This window comes from Canis lupus, chromosome 1, assembly GCF_003254725.2.
Source record: "Canis lupus dingo isolate Sandy chromosome 1, ASM325472v2, whole genome shotgun sequence".
In the NCBI taxonomy this organism is placed as follows: domain Eukaryota; kingdom Metazoa; phylum Chordata; class Mammalia; order Carnivora; family Canidae; genus Canis; species Canis lupus.
In genome coordinates this window covers 73,752,775-73,773,224 of record NC_064243.1, presented here as the reverse complement: position 1 = coordinate 73,773,224, position 20,450 = coordinate 73,752,775, and the positions used below count along the sequence as shown (strand labels likewise).

The 20,450-nt window shown below is 35.6% G+C and overlaps 1 protein-coding gene across 8 annotated transcripts in view; it reads left to right on the top strand.

Annotated features, from left to right (window-relative positions):
• The window catches only part of NAA35 (N-alpha-acetyltransferase 35, NatC auxiliary subunit), a 108,633-nt gene that overhangs the window by 69,202 nt on the left and 18,981 nt on the right, over window positions 1–20,450 (top strand). For all 8 annotated transcript variants that reach the window (XM_025423163.3, XM_025423159.3, XM_025423161.3 and 5 more), the window contains 3 exons: window positions 6,100–6,278; window positions 10,930–10,989; window positions 15,322–15,428. In XM_025423163.3, the coding sequence (XP_025278948.1) occupies window positions 6,100–6,278; window positions 10,930–10,989; window positions 15,322–15,428 (346 nt within the window). The remainder of the gene's footprint in view (window positions 1–6,099; window positions 6,279–10,929; window positions 10,990–15,321; window positions 15,429–20,450) is intronic.

Sequence of the window (20,450 nt, the reverse complement as noted above, 5' to 3'; positions counted from 1 at the left end):
CGTTTCCCCCTTATTCCTAGTAACCACTGTTGTACTTTTTGTCTATGAATTGGGCTATTCCTGGTACGTCATATAAGTGGGATCATGTAATATCTCCTTTTTGTCTGCCTTATTTCACATAAAATAATGTTAAACATTTTATAAAAGGAAATAATGTAGTCAAGAAGTGCAAAATCACTTAACAAATTCTTCGCAGCTTCATTGTTTTCCAGAATTCCTTCCAATTTCAGAACATCCAAAACTTTCAATAAATGTAACTGTAAATTGCCTATGTAACCTTGGGGAGAGATGTCTGAAGATGATATGTCATCTCTATCTCTTGATATACATTTCTGGATGTTTTTTTTTTCTTTTAAGATTTTTATTTATTTAGGGGATCCCTGGGTGGCTCAGCGGTTTAGCACCTGCCTTCAGCCTAGGGTGTGATTCTGGAGTCTCGGGATTGAGTCCCACGTCAGGCTCCTACATGGAGCCTGCTTCTCCCTCTGCTTCTCCCTTTAAAAAAAAAAAAAAAAGATTTTATTTATTTATTCACGAGAGACACAGAGAGAGAGAGATAGAGAAGCCGAGACCCAGGCAGAGGGAGAAGCAGGCTCCATGCAGGGAGTCTGACATGGGACTCAACCCTGGGACTCTAGGATCACACCTTGGGCCAAAGGCAAGTGCTAAACAGCTGAGCCACCCAGGGATCCCCCATTTCTGGATCTTTATTTTGGCATCTAATCAATTTTAATAACTTAGTTTGCTGAGTTATAGTACATTGTTACTATACATCTTATATCCCAAGAACCTTGTACTTTTGTAGAACTTTTTTGCTGTTAATAATGACCAGTTGTTTAACACTCTAAACCAGTGTGCTGTTTAAAATGTTTTGAAATTTCAAATAATTATATAGTTTATTATTTTATTTTATTTTTTAATTTATTATTTTTTTAATTTTTATTTATTTATGATAGTCACACAGAGAGAGAGAGAGGCAGAGACACAGGCAGAGGGAGAAGCAGGCTCCATGCACCGGGAGCCTGACGTGGGATTCGATCCTGGGTCTCCAGGATCGCGCCCTGGGCCAAAGGCAGGCGCCAAACCACTGTGCCACCCAGGGATCCCTATTATTTTATTTTTAGAAGAGTGCTAGTGGGAGGGGAAAATCCTTATTTGGCATTCTTACTAAGGAGTATGTTTGAAGTATTTTAACTGGAAAACCAAGATAATTTTTTTATGCTTCGGCATAGTTGGAACTTCAAAAGAAATTCTAGGGCAGCCCTGGTGGTGCAGCGGTTTAGCGCAGCCTGCAGCCCAGGGCGTGATCCTGGAGACCCTGGATCAAATCCCACGTCAGGCTCTCTGCATGGAGCCTGCTTCTCTCTCTGCCTCTCTCTCTCTCTCTCTCTACATCTCTATGAATAAATAAATAAAATCTTTAAAAAATAAAAATAAAAAAACAAAAGAAAGTCTAGAAGTTATCTTGTTTGAACTGTGTGTCCAATTCATGAAAACCTGATTAAGCAAAGCTCACTCTGGGTAGAAAGTGATATGAATTTTCTTCTTTTCAGACTCATTTTGTAAGGGCTCTTTGGGTTATTTTAAAGATTATTTATTTATTTATTCATGAGAGACAGAGAAGGAGAGAGAGGCAGAGACACAGGCAGAGAGAAGCAGGCTCCATGCAGGGAGCCCAACGTGGGACTCGATCCCGGGTCTCCAGGATCATGCCCCGGGCTGAAGGTGGCCCTAAACCACTGCCCTTCGGGTTATTTTAATAGAAGCCAGGCGAGGTAAATTGTGTGGTAGAGAAGATAAATGTAGGGTGGGGAAATGTTAGAGCAGTTTATTCCAGGAGGCATGTGAGTGTGGTAAAACTTCTTGTAAGGTTTCATAGTTTATGTTGTCATGAAACCAGATACAAACTCCTGCCTGGTTTTTAGCCCCTTTCCTGTACAATTATTCTCTGTTCTGAGCAACTTCTTCAGTCTCTCTTATCTCAGTTTTTCTGTTTGTCTCTGCTCAGGCAGGTTATTATGTCTTGTACAGGACAGTTACAGTGTTCTTATGTATGAGATTCAGCAACAGCTGAGACTTAAAAATAGTTACTAGGAATAACTTTAACCATTAACAAGGATTAGGTCCAGAGAGGTGTTTGTAGGGGGGTGATTTAAGTATATGTGGAGAATGGAGAGAAACATACAGATACCTTCTAACTTTATGCAGAGGGACTTTGTCCCCATTCTGTTTATATGCATATATTTTTACTTCCTAAGTTTGGAGAAATTATAATTTGGAAAATTGGAGCTCCTCATGGAAAAAAGCAAAGGGACCATATTCTGTCCTCTAGGCCTTTGATATGCTTAGAATATTTTTCCTGACCAGTGTTTTGCTAACTTATCATTTGAGTCTTTCCTTAGATTTCACTTATCAGTCTTTCATCTAATTTTTCCATGGATTAGATGGTCATGTTACATCCTGAGCTTATCCACAGTGAATTAAAGTTGCTTGTTGTATTTGTCTAGACTAGTGTTTCTCAACTGGGGCCTCCCAGGGACATTTGGCAATGTCTGGACCCATTTTTGGTTTCATAGTTAAGGGGATGCTACTGGCATCTAGCGGGTGTAGGTCAAGAATGCTGCTTATAAACCCCTGTAGTCTGTAGGACAGCTGAATTCGTTTTACGTGTTAATGCTGTTTTATGTTGCTTTCTTTTTTTAATTTATTTCAGAGAGAGTGCCTGTGTGAGCAGGGGAAGGGGGAGAAGGAGAAGGAGAGAGAGAATCTCAAGCAGATTCTGTGCTAAGCATGGAGCCCAACTTGGGGCTCATTCCCACAACCCTGATCATGACCTGAGCCAAAATCAAGAGAGGCATAACCAATCAGGCAACCTTTTATGTTGCATGTTTAAATTCGTACAAAAATGTAGAATATATTTGATGCCCATTTCCCATTAATATTTACTTTTCATGGTAATATAGATTTTCATGAGTAGCTGTATCTTCTATTTATGGTTTATTTATTTATTTTTTTAATTTTTTTTTCTTTATTTATTTATGATAGTCACAGAGAGAGAGAGAGAGAGAGAGGCAGAGACACAGGCAGAGGGAGAAGCAGGCTCCATGCACCGGGAGCCCGACGTGGGATTCGATCCCGGGTCTCCAGGATCGCGCCCTGGGCCAAAGGCAGGCGCCAAACTGCTGCGCCACCCAGGGATCCCTATTTATGGTTTAAAGCCTTAAGATATGTCTATTAAGAATAAGAGAATATTTCTGGGTAATACTTATAGATGAAAATTAGAGTGCTTTCAGGGAAAATAAAGATAATATAGTATTTGAGTATTTAGATTCTGTGCATTTATCATTAAAGCCCAAAATGTATTCATATTGGTATGGTAAAGAAACTTCTTACAGAATCCTCATTGCAACACTTACCTTAAACGAAAGGTTATAAATCAGAAATTCAGACTGTTTTGTTATACTGGTAACAGTCTTTCATTTTATTTTGAGTATGAAATCTTGTCATTCACGAAACATGTATCCAGTGTCTTTTATGAGCCAGGCATTTAGGTGTTCAGGACACAAGCCAGTTCTTCTCTTTCAAAAGAGCTGAGGGAGAATTCATGTAATCTCACATGGATAGTGTAGCAGTATATATACACAGTACTCAGGGGGTTCCAAGCATAAGAGGGAATCCAAGCTATAGTAGGTCTCTCAGGCTAAGAATAGGTGTAGATTTTATAGGCAGAGCAAATAGTGAATAAATAAAGAGGCATAAGAGATCATGATACTTGTAAGTCAGTGGGCTTGGTTATAGCTTAAGTGCTTAAGAAGTGGAGCATGTTTAAAGGTGACTCAGAAAAAAGTTAAAACTGTGACTCTCATACAGATATAAAAATGAATATGTGTTAAGGATTTTGTTGAAGTCAGTGAAATAACTAGACATGAAGTTTTAAAACATTCAAAGTTAGGGAAGCTTGGGTGGCTCAGTCAGTTAAGCATCTGCTTTGGCTCAGGTCATGATCCAAGGGTCCTGGGATCAGACCTCATGTCAGGCTCTTTGGTTGTTGGGGAGCCTGCTTCTTGTTCTGCCCCTCCCCCTCGCTTGTGTATGTTCTCTCTCTTTTTCTCTCTCTTTGTCTTTCATTCTCTCACACTCTCTCTCAAATAAATAAAAACCTTTAAAAATTTTTCAAATTTACCTGGAGCATTGGAATATTGAAATTATACGTGGAGGCAAATCTCTTCTGTAGAGTTGGGAGGAAGTCAGGTGAATCTCTGCCAGGACAGAATTTGCATGTCTTCTGTTAGTTACCTAAAGTTTATAGATTTGTAAAATAGCTGCCTTGAATCAATCTGACAGTGCATAGTTTTTCGTTGGAGTACAGATTTTTTTTTTTCTATAGGAGTGGCAGGAATTTTAAAGTACCATCCAGTGCCTTAGCAGTGATCTTGTACTGTATAAAATAGGGAACCAACAAATTTTTGGATTAGTGGAATGAAATCACATTGTCATTTAGATAAAACAATTGAGATGGCAGTGTACAGAATTAAGGAGGGAGTATTCAGCTTAGGGGAATGAGTTAGGCTTTTGCAATGACAGTATAAGCGAAGGGGGGGTGGTCAGTGGATGTTAGGATGTAGAATACTTTTAAGACTTATGCACTGAATAAATCAGACAAGGAGGTTTCTGGCCTAAGCAATTGCAAGGGCTGTCGGTCATTTTATTGAGAAAGGGAATATAAGGAATATAAGGAGTAGCAGTGTTTGGGACAAGATAATGGTAGTTTTTAGACATGTGCCTTTTGAGATGATATAGGGTACCAAGGTAGAAATGTCCATTATGCAGTTAGAATTCCGGTTTGGAGCCCAGAAGGAGGATTCTGGGCTAATGATTTTAGCCTGGAAAGCATGAGTTAAATTGGAATTTGTATAAGAATACATAACTTCAACCAGGGAGGACTTAAGTACAGAGAAGAAGAAGAAGACCAAGAAGCTTAGGGGGCATCTTTATTTGTTTGATCTTTAGGAATAATTACATATGTCACAAGAGCATTATTATAATTTGGTTAAATACCAGTCTTTTCATTCTTAATAATGACACCTGCTTAACTTAACTTTTTTTAGCGGGGGGAGGATCTAAGGGAGAGAATCTTAAGCAGGCCCCACACCCAGAGTGGAGCCTGAGGCAGGGTTCACTCTGACAACCCTGATACCATGACGTGAGCTGAAATCAGGAGTTTGAATGCTTAACAGACTGAGCCATTCAGGCACCCCATACTTAGCTTAATTTTATCTTTCAGTAACATCTGAAGCCATTTTATTTATTTTTGGTTTATAGCCTCTTTGTAGTATAACAAGAGAACCTCAATTCCCAGATTCTTAATCACTTCTCATTTCATATACTTGTTCATTTTAGATTTCAAATTGAGAGAAACTTACTTTGGAGTCTTGCACTAGTGTGAAAAGTGAGGTCACAGTGGACAGAGTGTGGGAAAGAGGAGATCACCCTTAGGTCTCTTATAAAAGGTTATTTATATTTTAAAGCACTCTTCTATAATTAATGTCAGTACCAAATGTATTCCAGACTCATGAGGTTGGGGCATGGACTGTTCTCTGTTTTATGTTATTATGTAACTGAGTTTGAGTTGATTATACTGTTAAGTGATTGAAGGGAAGACATCCCATTTTACCTTTTTCTCTGCAATCTCATGGTTTTCTCATGAGATGGTTAATCTCATGGTTACAGCATTGCTTTTTTTTTTTTTTTTAAGGAAATATATTCACTTTTTTGGTCCCACTTTTAGCTTATGGTTAATTTTGAGCAACCCCTTTCTGTCCCACTTTTAGCTTATGGTTAATTTTAGCAACCCCTTTCTGTCACTGTTATCAGTTCCATGTAGGTGGGAAGTACAACTTTTAGGCTATTAAATCTGTTTATCTCGTTTTTAAAATGCACATGTATAGATGTTTGTAAACTATAAAATTCATTTAGACAATACTGTGACAAGAATTTGAAGATGCTTTTGAAATTGGCGTTTCTCTTTTTATATTTCTTAGTTTTTGAAATTTAAGATGCAGTGAAGCATTGAAAATCTTCCTTATTTTTCCTTTTTAGATCATCCAATTATGATGGGTTTTGAGCCCCTTGTTAACCAGAGGCTACTTCCACCTACCTTCCCTCGATATGCAAAAATAATTAAAAGGGAAGAAATGGTCAACTATTTTGCAAGATTGATAGATAGAATAAAAACTGTTTGTGAAGTGGTCAATTTAACAAATTTGCATTGTATCCTGGTAAGTACAAATCTCTCTTCTGGAATATGATTTTGATTGAACAACAGAATAGTTTATCACTTTTTAGAAGCTGTCTCAGGTAAATAATATTGCTTACTTATTTTCCTTGATAGCCGGGAATTAAGTGTTGTATGTGTGTTGTCTATTTGTTTCTATTTAATCTTCTTAAGGATTGTATATTATCCATCTTAGAGATTAAAAAAACTAAAGTTTAGATAATTCACCCAAGTTTTAAGAATGGGGATTTAAACCCTGGATTCTGTCTTCAAAACTTTTTATACATAAATATGCGTGTGGGTGTGTGTGGGTGTGTACACATATATAGGCATATCCATATATACATAAACACATAAATGTATACTTTTATACAAAAAAATAGATCATGTTGTTTGTAGCCTGCTTCTATCACTAATCTCTGTATCATGAATATCTTTCTTTTTATGTCAATGAGTACACATTTTTCTACATTATTTAAATAGCTACATGATATTCAATTGTAAGCATATATCACAGTTTTTTTCTAGTCCATTCATATGGAATTACGTTTAGGTCATTTTCAGTGTTTTACTGTTATAAACTACTAAAATGAGCATCTCTGTAGGTGAACCTTCATATTGTCTGCTTCCTTCTTCCTTAAGGTAAATTCCCAAACCATGAAGTTGCTGGGTGAAAGAGTATATACATTTTTACATATGTTTTAATATATTTTATTTAAATTCAATTTGCCATTTTTACATATTTTTGGTTACTTTTCTGCATAGATTAAAGTACAAAAAAGCAATGTCTATAAAGGTTACGAAGGTAGAAGATATGCAAAATAATAGTGTTGTTATTTAGACATAATTACACTAATTTATTTCATACAATTTTGTATAGCGGCAGATAATTCCCAGCCCATGTCATTTTCTATGTGAGGTTTTCCTTGCTGGTTCCAGGTTGCTTCTGTACCTGGATTCCTTGAGCTGATGAAATACCTTGCTTACATTCCTAGAATTTGAGCATCAGACTGAGATGTAGATGGTCAACAAAGATTTGTGCTTTTGTTTGTGCTCTTTCTTGTAATAACTTTATTTTGCCTTCTAATTCTTTGTCATTTAAGCCCAGCTTAAGTCTTCATTCCTTAGTGAAACTTTCATGATTGTATCTTTATTACCTCATTTCTGTTTGCTTTCTTTTTAGTAGTTTTGTTCTTATTCTGTCTTAAGAACCATAGAATCTTAAAGATAGGAAAGATCATAGACATAACCTAGTTCATTTTGCAGTTCATTGTACAGCTAAACAAAGTAAGAATTAGAGGGCTTGTTACCAAATTTAGATGATTGGTTAGTGGCATATGTGGAATTAGAATAGAGCTTTTAATCTTATGTCACATTCATTTTGGATTCTTAATTGTTACATGAATATATATTTGTATTCAGATTAATTGTAGGATTTTAGAAGACCATCAGTGTGAATTGGAATAAGAAAAAATAATGCAACAGTTGGAATTTTCTCTTTTGGCAGAGGGTTATGGATTGCCTTGTCAGGGAGGTGAATGCTGAATGACACACACAATAAATAGAGGGGGCTGGGAGAGCCTGGCCTGGACTGCCAGCACTGAACATAAAGAGGGCATAGAAGGGGAAGAGTCTGGATCCCTGGAACAGTTGGGACAGGAATAGGTGGTGGTAGTGGGGGAATGTGGCTAAGGCCAAGAATTGAGAAGATTAAAGTTAGAGAAGAGAGGGGACCAAATATTTGATGGTTTTGTATAAGAAACCTGTTACGATTAGGATAAAGTGCCAGATTATAAGGTGTGCTTATATCCAAGATAAATCATCTCTGGAAAATTGGGAATGGACATGAGCACACACACTGAAAAAGAAGTAAACAGGAAAAATGTACAATCTTACTAGTAATTGAAGAAATACAATTTATAACAACTTGATTGAAAAGTACAGTAATACTTAATCTTGGAGGGAAATAGTTGTTCTACTGTACTTCTGTGGCTGTGCCTCTCAAAAGTCTTAAAAATGTATATAGCCTGATCCAGCAACTCCCATTCTAGAGATTTAGCATTAAGAAAATCATCTAAGATATATGCAAAGATGAACTAAAGAGGTATTTGGTTCATCATCATTTTTAATCTTGAAAAACTAAAAACAGGAATGCCTGGGTGGCTCAGCAGTTGAGCGTCTGCCTTCGGGTCCGGGTGTGATCTTGGAGTTACGGGATTGAGTCCCACATTGGGCTCCCTGCATGGAGCCTGCTTTTCCCTCTGCCTATGTCTCTGCCTCTCTCTTTCTGTGTCTCTCATGAATAAATAAAATCTTAAAAAAAAAAAAAAAAAGAAAAGAAAAACTGAAAACAGTTTAAATGCCCACTACTGACACTACCATCCTATATATAGTATGTGTAGAATATATGCCATACTGACATTACAAAGCATGTTAGAGGAAAATACTGACACAGGGAAATGTTTATGGATGTCAAATTATGTTTCAGAATATATTATCTATTTTATACATTGTCACACAGAGAAGTATTTATCAGAAACAGGCAAATTCAATTTTAAAAAGATTGGAATAACAAATACCAAAATGTCAGTTATGACTCTATAGTTTATGCTCTGCATGTTTATGCATTTTCACGTTCAAACTTTATGCAAGATCAATATGGGTGGGGCAATTAAGAAACTGAATTAGGGGATCCCTGGGTGGCTCAGCGGTTTGGCGCCTGCCTTTGGCCCGGGGCGCGATCCTGGAGTCCCGGGATCCAGTCCCGCATCGGGCTCCCGGCATGGAGCCTGCTTCTCCCTCTGCCTGTGTCTCTGCCTCTCTCTCTCTCTGTGTGTCTATCATAAATAAATAAATAAATAAATAAATAAATAAATAAATAAATAAATAAATAAATAAATAAATCTTAAGGAAAAAAAAAAAAAGAAACTGAATTAACAATTTGCAGCCATATAGAGACGACATGGTGTAAGGGACCACAGTAGACATAGGGAGATAAATTAAGAAACCATACTGCAGTCCAAGGGAGAGAGGATGGTAACTTGAGTTAGAAGGATGGCAGGGAGATGATGTGGCTTGTCAGAGTTCAAACTGTGTATGAACAAAAATTGATAGCTTGTTGTTGTTGAATTAAATATGGGGCATGAGAGAGCTCTCAGGAAGGTCTCTGAATTTCCAACTGGCAAATTTTGATACGTTGTGATGCTGTTCAAACGGGGAAACTCTCAAAGACCTTTAGTCAGCTGAGAGTCGTAGTGAAGCTGAATTTGAGGTGCCTTTGAGATATGCAGAGATATTGAATAGATACTATATGGATAGAGTTTAGAAATCTGTGCTAGATATGTAATTTGGATATATCAAAGCATGAGTGTGGAGAAGATTGTAAGGGAAAAAGCATATAGCTTGAGAAAAGAAAATAATCTGGAACTAAACTTTGAACCCCAGAGCAGACCCGAGAAGTGGCCACAAAGGAAGAAACTCATGAAAGGTTTTATTTTACCAGAATGAAGTCCTGTCAAATACTGCTGAGAGGTCAGATGAAAGAAGTGAATAAGGTCCACAACAAATGTTGGTTTGATGTGGTATTAGAGGACCGTGATGCCTAGAGCAAAAAACTAGACTAGCATGTGTTGATGACGGAGGGGCCTTTGGATAGAGACGACGGTTCAGTCAACTCTTTCAGAAAGTCTGGCTGAGAAGGGAGCAGTGGAGAGAGAAATGTGGAGCATGTAACAGTTTCTTTTTCAAACTGGAGGAAATTGACTACATAAATATAAATGGGAGGATCTGGAATAAAGGGAGAACTTAAATATCTAGATAAGGATGGATTATTGACAATGTGTAATGTTCCTGAAAAGAATAGAAGGAATGGAGTCTGTAATACAAATAGAGGGCTTCCGTTGTTGAAGTGGGCAAGGAAAGAAGCGGAGTACAAATGTTAGATAACGTTTAGAGCCAGAAGTGGAGGGATTTCCTGTTGGTAGATGACTTAATTTTTTTTGCAATGTTAAGTGGGAGGACATCTATACTAGAGAACATTTACTTTGAGAAGTGTGAGCAGAGTATAAAAGTTAATTGTGAAAAAAGTGAATTGTCTAGAGAAATTTGATAAGTTTTAGAAGAGCCCTCATTTAAATTGAGGATCATGAGTCTGGAAAATACAGAAAAATATGAAAATAATAACTACTATAATCTACTGAAGTTAACATTGTAGTATATTTTCTTACCTTTTTTCTTTTATCTATGTATAAACCCATATATAGTTTTCTAAGCATATCTTGGATGTCAGAAGAATCAGGAACAGTTACATAAATCCACTTGGCCTGGTTACTTGGTATTTATTTCTGTGAAGTAGGAAGTAAACCTCTGCTGTCAGCAAATTATTATTAATGCTATTATTTTCATAGTGTGCAAATTTAATATTGGTATCCACACAGTTGTACTTTTGGTCAATTAATAAAAAGTCTCAAAAATCATCCATTGTCCCATTGATACAATTAAGACAATTCCTATAGAAATGATCCTTAGCGCTTTGTCCTATTTTAACTCTGGTAGTATATGATTTTCAGAATTCTGACAAAAATGACGTGCTATATACAAACATTTCCAGCTTTTATTAAATCTGTTAATGACATTATTTTTTCTCTGTGTATCAGGATTTTTTCTGTGAATTTAGTGAACAATCACCTTGTGTTCTTTCAAGATCTCTATTGCAAGTGAGTTCTATTTAGTATTGTAATACTTTTTTAAACATCAAATTTTATATGTTAACATTGTTTTATTGATTGCTGGAACAAAAGTAGATGCTTTTAAAGGATATTCAACAGTTAATGTTACATTTTTGTGATTAGAAGTATTGTAGGCATTCATCAAGATCATATCCTGGGCTGTAAAACAAACCTTAATTTAAAACGATTAAAATCATACAAAGTATGCTCTCTATTTTGGACTTAAACTGGTAAATCAATAACAAAGATTTTTGGAATTTTCAGTATATTTGGAAATTAACACATTTCTAAGCAAAACTCGTGAGCCAAAGAGGAGATCTTGAGGATAATTACAAAATATTTTGAACTGAATGAAAATGAAAATATAACCTACAGAATCTTTGGGATATAATTGAGGAAGTGCTTTGAGGAAAATTTACAAAATTAAATGTTTATATGAGAAAAAGAAGGTGGTCACCAGTGGGATTGGAGTTTGGGGAGGATGGGTGACAGGTGAAGGGGATTAAGAGGTACAGACTTCCAGTTATAAAATAAATAAGTCACAGGGATGAAGAGTACCTCATGGGACTATAGTCAAAAATATTGTAATGAATTTGGTGACGATGGTTAACTACACTTACCATGGTGAGAATTTTACAGTGTATAAAATTATTGAATCACTGTGTTATACACCTGAAACTAATTATAATACTGTATGTTAGCTATACTTGAGTTAAAATTTTAAAAGAAAAGCCTGAATAATTTAAGCTTCTACTTAAAAAAAAAAAAAAAAAAAAATGAAACTCAAAGCAAGCAGAAGAAAGGAAATACCAAAGATAAAAGCAGAAATCAGTAAAATAGGAAACATTGATAAACAGTAAAGAAAATTGATGTAACCAAAAACTTAGTTCTTTTGAAAATATCAATAAAGGGGCTCCTGACTGGCTCAGTTAGAAGAGCATGTGACTCTTGATCTCCCGTTGAATTCAAGCCCCCTGCTGGGTGTAGAGACTACTTAAATAAACAATACTTTAAAAATAACTGAGCCCTTAAAAAACAAAAAAAAAAATCAATAAAATTGAAGAACCTCTAACCAGATAGAACAAGAAATAAAGAAGGTACAGATGAGCAGTATCAGAAATGAAAAAGAGTATTATTACTACAGTCCCCAAAAGGATATATGGGAAATATTCTAAACAACTCTTATGTCCATAAATTCAAAAACAGAGATGAAATGGACCAGTTTCTTGAAGGACACTACCAAAACTCACAAAGATATAACTTGAATGATCTTGTATCTATTAAAGAAATTGAATTCAGAATTCATAGCTTAAAACTTTCCAACAAAGAAAATTCCAGGTCAATTCTATACAATCTCTTCCGGAAAATAGAAGAAACAACAATACTTATAAAGCCAGCAATATCTCAGTAGCAAAACCCAACAAAGACATTAAAGCATGGAAAATTGTAGACATATTATGAGCATAGATAGAACAACCTTAAAGTATTATCATATTCAAATTCAGCAGTATATAAAAAAAGATAATATATCATGACCAAGTTGGTTTTATCCCAAGAATGCAAGCCTGGTTCAACATTCAAAAATCAGTTGGTGTAATCCACCATACAATCTAAAGTCTCAGCAGATTGAAGAAAAGCATTTGACATAATTCAACACCCATTCATGATAAAAACTCTCAGCAAAACTAGGAATAGAAAAAAACTTCCTTAACCTGATAAAGGGTATGTACAAAAAGTCTGTAGCTAACATCATACTTAATGATGAAAGATTAAATCCTTTTCTCCTAAGATGGGGAGTAAAGAGTCCCACTCTTATTCAACATCGTACAGATAGTTCATGACTTAAGAGGGTTCAACTTATGATTATAAACTTTATGGATGATATGAAAGCACTATACATTTAGTAGAAACCATGCCCCATATTTTGAATTTTGATGTTTTCCTGGGCTAGCATTATGCAGTGTAATACTCTGTTATGATGCTGGTCATGACTAGCGAGCCACAACTCCCACTCAGCTACATGATCACAAGGGTAAACAGATATAACCATTCTGCTTTTCACTTTCACTATATTATTCAATAAATTACAGAAGATATTCACACTTCATTATCAAATAAGCTATGTGTCAGATGATTTTGCCCCCAGTAGGCCAATTTAAGTGCTCTGAGCATGTTTAAAGTAGGCTAGGCTAGGTATGATATTCAATATGTTAGATGTATTAAATAAATTCATTGCAACGTAGATTATTTTCAACTTACACTGGGTTTATTGGGACATAGTTGAGGGAGAGCTGTATTGGCAATTTTAGCCAGTGAAAAAAGGCAGGAAAAAAACCATACAGTTGAAAAAGGAAAAAATACTTTTTTTACAGACATTATTTTCTATATAAAATGTCAAGGAATCTACAAAGATGTTCCTAGACCAGATGGGTGCATTTAAGAAGAACACAGGAGATGAGATCAATATACGAAAAGCAGTTGTATTTCTATATATTTGTAATGAACAATGGGAAATCAAAAATTTAAAAACAGTACTATGTACAACACAAAAAACTAAATACTTAGGTAGAAACTAACACCTATTTATAGAACCTGTATGCTAAAAAACTATGAAGTACTGGTTAAAGAAAACAAAAACCTAAATAAATGAAAAGATATATCTGGTTTATGGATTGGAAGACTTAATATTTCTAAAAAGTTAGTTCTTCCCAAAATTGATCTACAGATACAGAGCAGTCTCAATCAAAATCATAGCAGGATTTTTGTAGATGTCAAAGACTGATTCTAAAATTTATAAGGAAAGGCAGAGGAACTAGAATAGCCAAAACAGTGGTGCAAAAAAGAGCAAAGTTGGGGAACTCAACTACATGACTGCAGGAGAGGTATGGTGTTGGCAAAATGGATCTGTGGAACCAAGAGGAAAGCCAATAAGTCTTATCCTTTAATCAGTCCTTTATTATATAGTACTGTGTTATATATTTCTTTATTAGTTAACATGATCAACTGATCAGTTATTAAATGATCAGTTATTTTTGTCAAAACACAAAGGCAAATCAGTGGAGAAATGGTATCCTTTTCAACAGTGGTCCAAGAACATTTGGACAGACATAGGCAAAAAAAGTTGACTCAGAATGCATCATAAATCTAAAATATAATACTATAAAACTTTTACAAGAAAGGATAGGAGAAAATCTTTGTGACTTTAGAAAACAGAATACTTAGGTATGACATTAAAAACAATTCATAAAAATGATAAATTGATCAATTTAAAACTAATTCTGTGGAAGACCTTGTTAAGAAAATGAAAAGAGACTACAGAGTGGGAGAAAATATTTGCAAATCCATGTGAGGCAAAAGACTTGTATTATACAAAGAACTCTGTGAACACAGCAGTAAGAACAGACAACCCAGTTTTTAATGGGCAGCAAATTTGAACACTTCAGTATGAAAACATACTGAACATAATTGGATTAGGGATATGCAAATTAAACCACAGTAAAATAACACTACCCACTTTTTGTGATATCTTTTAAGAAGAAAAACTGACAATACTAAGTGCTGGTGGTAAGGATGTATTTACTGATAGGAATGTGAACTGCTACAGCCACTTTGTAAAACAATTTGTCAGATTCTTATAAAATTAAATATACAGATCCTACTCCTGCTTGATGTTTGCCTAACAAGTGAAATCCTATGATCTCCTGGAAACTTGTATGTAAATGTTTATACCTGTTTGGTTCATGATCACCCAAAACTGGAAACAATCCAAATGTGTTAGGAAATCAAGAAAGGCATAATATGGTAATTTTCTCCCTTGTTCATGGAGAAAATTAAATGTAAATTATTATTAAATAATACTTTAAATTTAATTATGAAGTCTATTTTTCCAGTTTCAGAAAGTGTGTATGTATTCCCAGATGTTCATTAGAGAAAGATGATCAATTAATACTGATAGCTATTTCCTGTTTCATAATTTATGAATCACCCTCTTTCTTATGTATTAGCTTATTTGACATATTCAGACTGGTCAGTTCATTTTGACTAGTTTACTATCACTACCCTTGACTTGGGAAATATTTTTTCTTGGACATTTGTTTATTTTCTTTCATCAGAATATATCTTAAATATGGGTTAATAAGTAATACCCATGTTAGAAATAGTGATTTATTTATTGATTGATTTCCATCAGGTTTTTATATTTTAATCTCTTCTGTATTCTCCAGTATTTATAAGAAGTGTGTTCATGTCACAGTAATGACAGTTATATATGTACAGTATGTCAAGTTGTGACAGCATTACTAATACATAATTTATTTTAAGACCACTTTCTTGGTGGATAACAAAAAAGTTTTTGGAACCCATCTCATGCAAGACATGGTGAAGGATGCACTTCGGTCTTTTGTCAGTCCTCCGGTGCTCTCCCCAAAGTAAGTACTATAAGACTGTTTTATGGCATATGTATTTCTTAAAAGCTCCAATTCTCTGTGCTCCTTTATAGCCAAAGCATAAAAACTGCTGTAATCAAATCCTCATATAAAAACCAAAAAACTGGGATCCCTGGGTGGCGCAGCGGTTTGGCGCCTGCCTTTGGCCCAGGGCGCGATCCTGGAGACCCGGGATCGAATCCCACGTCGGGCTCCTGGTGCATGGAGCCTGCTTCTCCCTCTGCCTGTTGTGTCTCTGCCTCTCTCTCTCTCTGTATGACTATCATAAATAAATTTAAAAAAAAATGTTTAAAAATAAAAAAAATAATAAAAAAAATAAACTAAGGTTTTTGTGAGGTTGACATTAGGCCCAGTATGAGAAGAAAACCTTGGAAAGAATTCTCAAATTCAGTAAGTTGCATTGATTCTTACTGCGTGCAAAGCAGTGTGTCAAGTAAGCACTTTGGGAATAATTCTAAAAAAAGCAAAATAAGGTCTCTTTTCAATGATATGAGGCTGGATAAAAATTAAAAATGCAAAAAATTGATCCTTAAATTAACAGAGCAGTGGCACCACTAGAAACATACTGCCATAAGAGGCTGGAAAGGATTTTATGCAGCAAGAAATCATCATCTGTGTTTGCATTTTGGAAAATGAGTAGAGCTTTTCCAAAGGGGAGGAAAGAAAGGTGTTATTATTCCTCAGCAAAAAAAAACCCCAGCATGTCTGAAGACATGGGCATATGAATTATATGTTTTAAGAAGAGTTAATGGTTCGGCATTCAATTTGTTGAATAAATCATGCCACATCTCACATAAAACTTTTTCCTCTCTTGAGTTTCTCAGAAGCAGATCCTGTGACCATTCATATAACCTTAGAAAGTGTTCCAGGAAAAAGCAGCAGGGTTGTGGGCAAGTGGGACATGAAAAGGAAGAAAACCACACAGAGATATACTTCATGGAAAGTAACTTTGGTTGGGTCCTGCCAGGGAGCTGTGGAGACAGTGTGGGTTGTACTCAGAGTTGTCCTTGTCAGAGATAAAACAAGGAAGGCCTGAGAATTTATCCACAAACAAATCAGTTAAGGACTACCCCTGGGGGGAGGTAAACTCCCAGGCATTCAGTGTTTGTTATATTCCCTATTTCATTCACAGTAAAAGCCAAAGTTCTTATGATTGATCCTAGGAGGCCCCATATGCTCTGGTCTAGACTCTTGTCCTGATACCTCTCTGGCTTCATCATCTCTTACCCCTCTCTGCTTATCTCTGCTTCAGCCACTTTGTCCTCCTTACTATTCTGGGAACATGCAGGCCAGGCCGGCTCTCATCCTACAGCCTTTACATAGAGTCTGGGGTGGAGGGCATTTTACTTGGAAATACCCAGGACTGACCCGCCTCACCACCTTCAAGTCTGTTAACTTCACCTCAGTGAGGACTGCTTTGGTTAAACTATTTAAAGAGTGCAGCCTCCATGCTGCCTCAGCCCATCACTGCCTTTCTCTCTCCTGTAATGACTGTCTCCTTACATACTATACTGCATAATTTACTTCACTACGTTTATGTCTGTATGTACCATACAAGTCTTCATTATATTTATTTCTTATTTCCCTCTCTACCTTCTCCTCCCATTCCCATTAGAATATAAACTCCAGAAGGTCAGGGCAGGTAGATCTAGCTTTTTGTTCACTAACGTACCATAGGTGCTTAGAACAGTGTCTACAATATGAGCTAGTCCAGCACACTATAAATCTTTGTTGAATGAGAGAATAAGTAAATGGGAGTTGGATGGTTACAATAGTTTGGAGTTAGGCTGGAGAATTTTGAGTGGTCTGGTAAAATTTGGTCTTTATAGTCTGTGGAAGTGCCCAGGTTTTTAGGAGGGAATTGGCATAGTATAGTATGCATTTTTTCATAGGAAACAAACTGGTAGTGATAATGGGGACAAAGTGGTGAGCTAGGTTAATTCGGCACTATAGGCAAGAAATGATGAAGGATTAAACCTTGAGAATATAAAGGAGAGGACAGATTGGAGGAGCATTGCAGAGGTAAAATTAATAGGATGTGGCAACTGATTCAGCAGAGGAAGGAGAGGAATAAGAAGGTAACTAAGTTGCTTTAAAAATAAACCCAGAAGTTGGTTATATAAATAATATATGGTCATGTCTGAAAATTTAGACCACATAAAATACAAAAAAGAATAAAATTCTAGTGAAATCTTACCTCTGAGATAACTGCATTTTGATGACAATCACTGTAAATGTCTTTATGATACACAGCTATATGATACACCTATGACTTTAAATAAATGTGATTACATTAAAAAGGCTGTTTTTATCATGAACTTTTAGTTATTTTTTGTGGATTGCTTGTTTAAAATAAAAGTTTTGGGGTATCTAGGTGGGTCAGTTTGTTAAGCCTTTGGCTCAGGTCTTGGTCTCAGGTCAGGCTCCCTGCTCAGCGGGGAGCCTGTTCTTCCTTCTCCCTCTGCCCCTGCCCCATGCTTGTGTTCTTTCTTCTCTTTCTCAAATAAATAAATCAGATTTTTAAAAAATAAAAATTTTAGTCTTGTTTAAAAATTTTATCAGAATGCCTGGGTGGCTCAGCGGTTGAGCCTTTAAAGGCGGACGCCTTTAGCTGAGGGTGTGATCCTGATCCGGAGATCAGGTCCCGCATCAGGCTCCCTACAAGGAGCCTGCTTTCTCTCCCTATGCCTGTGTCTCTGCCTCTCTCTCTGTGTCTCTCATGAATAAATAAAATCTTAAAAAAAATTTTCCACTCAAAAATAAATAAATCATGAATTTATGTTTCAGATTTCCTGATGTAGATCTAATTAACTCTTTTTAAATAGCTGCCAAATATAATATGAATGTATTCTATGGATTGAGGTTACTGGGTGGAGGTATGTGTATTTTTAATAGATATTATCAGATTACATTCAGAAAGATTATAGCAATTTTTATTCCTATTAACAATACATGAGAGTGTACATTCCCTATATCCTGACCAGCAGTAGGTGTTATCATTGTTTTGAATTTTTTCCATTGTGGTTGGCGGGGAGCAATATTTCATTGTTACTTTAATGTAAACATTTAATACAATATTTATTGTACATTTAGAAGTACTTTTCTATGAATTGTTTTTATCTTTTGCCTATTGACTTTTGGTAAGTGGTTCACTTTTTTTGGAGAATTTATATGAATTCCTTTAACATTATGAGTATATAATACACATTGCTATATAGTATTGCTCTTGATAATATACAGGAACTTACAAAATTATATTATTTTTCAATTCCTTTATCTATGATCAGCATTGCAGCTTTTTTTTCCCTTAAGCTTTCTTTTGCATCAAAATTTTTGCTTTCTGTAAGGTAGTTTTTTCTACTTTATTCTGTCCTATATAACTTGTAGGTTTCTTGTTTAAGGTAAATCTCCCCAGTCCACAGGTTATGCCTTTAGTCACATATATATTTTTCCAAAGATTTTTATTTTATTCTTGTTCATTTAAGATTTAAGTCTTCTGAATTCTTTTCCTATAAATGGTATGAAGATAGAAGTTCAACTTGATTTCCTTTTAGGTAGATAGCCAGTTGGGTGAACATCACTTACAATATAAACTGTCGTTTCCTACTGGATTAAAAGACCATCTTTATTTTACTTGAAAATCCTTTGTGTTTTGGGATTTATTTCAGATCTAATAATGATGTTTTTTATTGTGGCTTTGTCTTAAATTTTAATATGTTAAGACATGTTCTCTGGCAGCATTCTTTTTCAGGATTTTATTGGCTCTTCCCTGGTTAACCCTTTATCGGATGTGTGGTTTGCAAGTATTTTCTTCTGTAGGTTGCCTTTTCATGGTGAGCAGAAGCTTTTCCCTTTGACGTAATCCCACTGTTTATTTTTGCACTCATTGCCTTTGCTTTTGGTCCAAAACCAAGAAATCAGTGCTGCTAGCATCAGTGTGAAGAAGCTTATCACCTACACTTTATTCTGATACACAGTTTCAGGTTTTACATACAGAAGTGTTATGTTCTTAATACATTTGAGTCCATTTCTGTGTATGGTGTAAGAAAAGGGTCCAGTGTAATTCTTTGACATGTGGCTATCATTACCAGTATTATTTATTGAAGAGACTGTCTTTTTTTCTCCATTGTGTATTTTTGGCTTTTTTGTCAAAAATCAAATGATTGTGCATGCTTTTTCCCCCCTAGGCTCTCTATTCTGTTTTATTGATCTATGTCTCTTTTTATGCCAATACCATTCTGTTTTGATTACTGGAGCTTTTGTAGGATAGTTTGAAATCAGGGAGTGCGATACACTCCTTTGTTCTTTCTCCAGATGCTTTGGGTATTCAGGGTGTTCTGTGGTTCCATATAAACTTTAGGATTCTTTTCTCTATATGTGTAAAATGTGCTATTTGAATTTCATTAAGGATTGCATTGACTCCATAGATCACTTTGGGTAACATGGACATTTTAACAATATTCTTCCAACCCATAAGCACAGAATATCTTTCCATTTATTTATGTCTTCAGTTTCTTTAGTCAGTGTCTTACAGTTTTTCATTTATAGATCTTTCACCTCCTTGCTTAAATTATTCCTAAGTATTTTATTCTTTTTCGTGCTATTATAAATGACATTGTTTTCTTAATTTCTCTGATAGTTACTATTGTTGTATAGAAGTGCAATAGATTTTTGTACCCTGCAACTTTACGAAATTTATTAGTTCTGACAGTTTTTTTGTGAAATCTTTAGGTTTTTTACAGATGTAATCTGCAAATGGAGAAAGTTAAAAGTTATTTTAAAATTTATAATTAAAGGGCAGCCCGGGCGGCTCAGCGGTTTAGCCCGGCTTCGGCCCGGGGCGTGATCCTGGAGACCTGGGATCGAATCCCACGTCGGGCTCCCTGCATGGAGCCGACTTCTCCCTCTGCCTGCGTCTCTGCCTCTCTCTCTCTCTCTCTCTCTCTCTCTCTCTCTCATGAATGAATAAATAAAATCTTTTAAAAAATAAATTTATAATATATC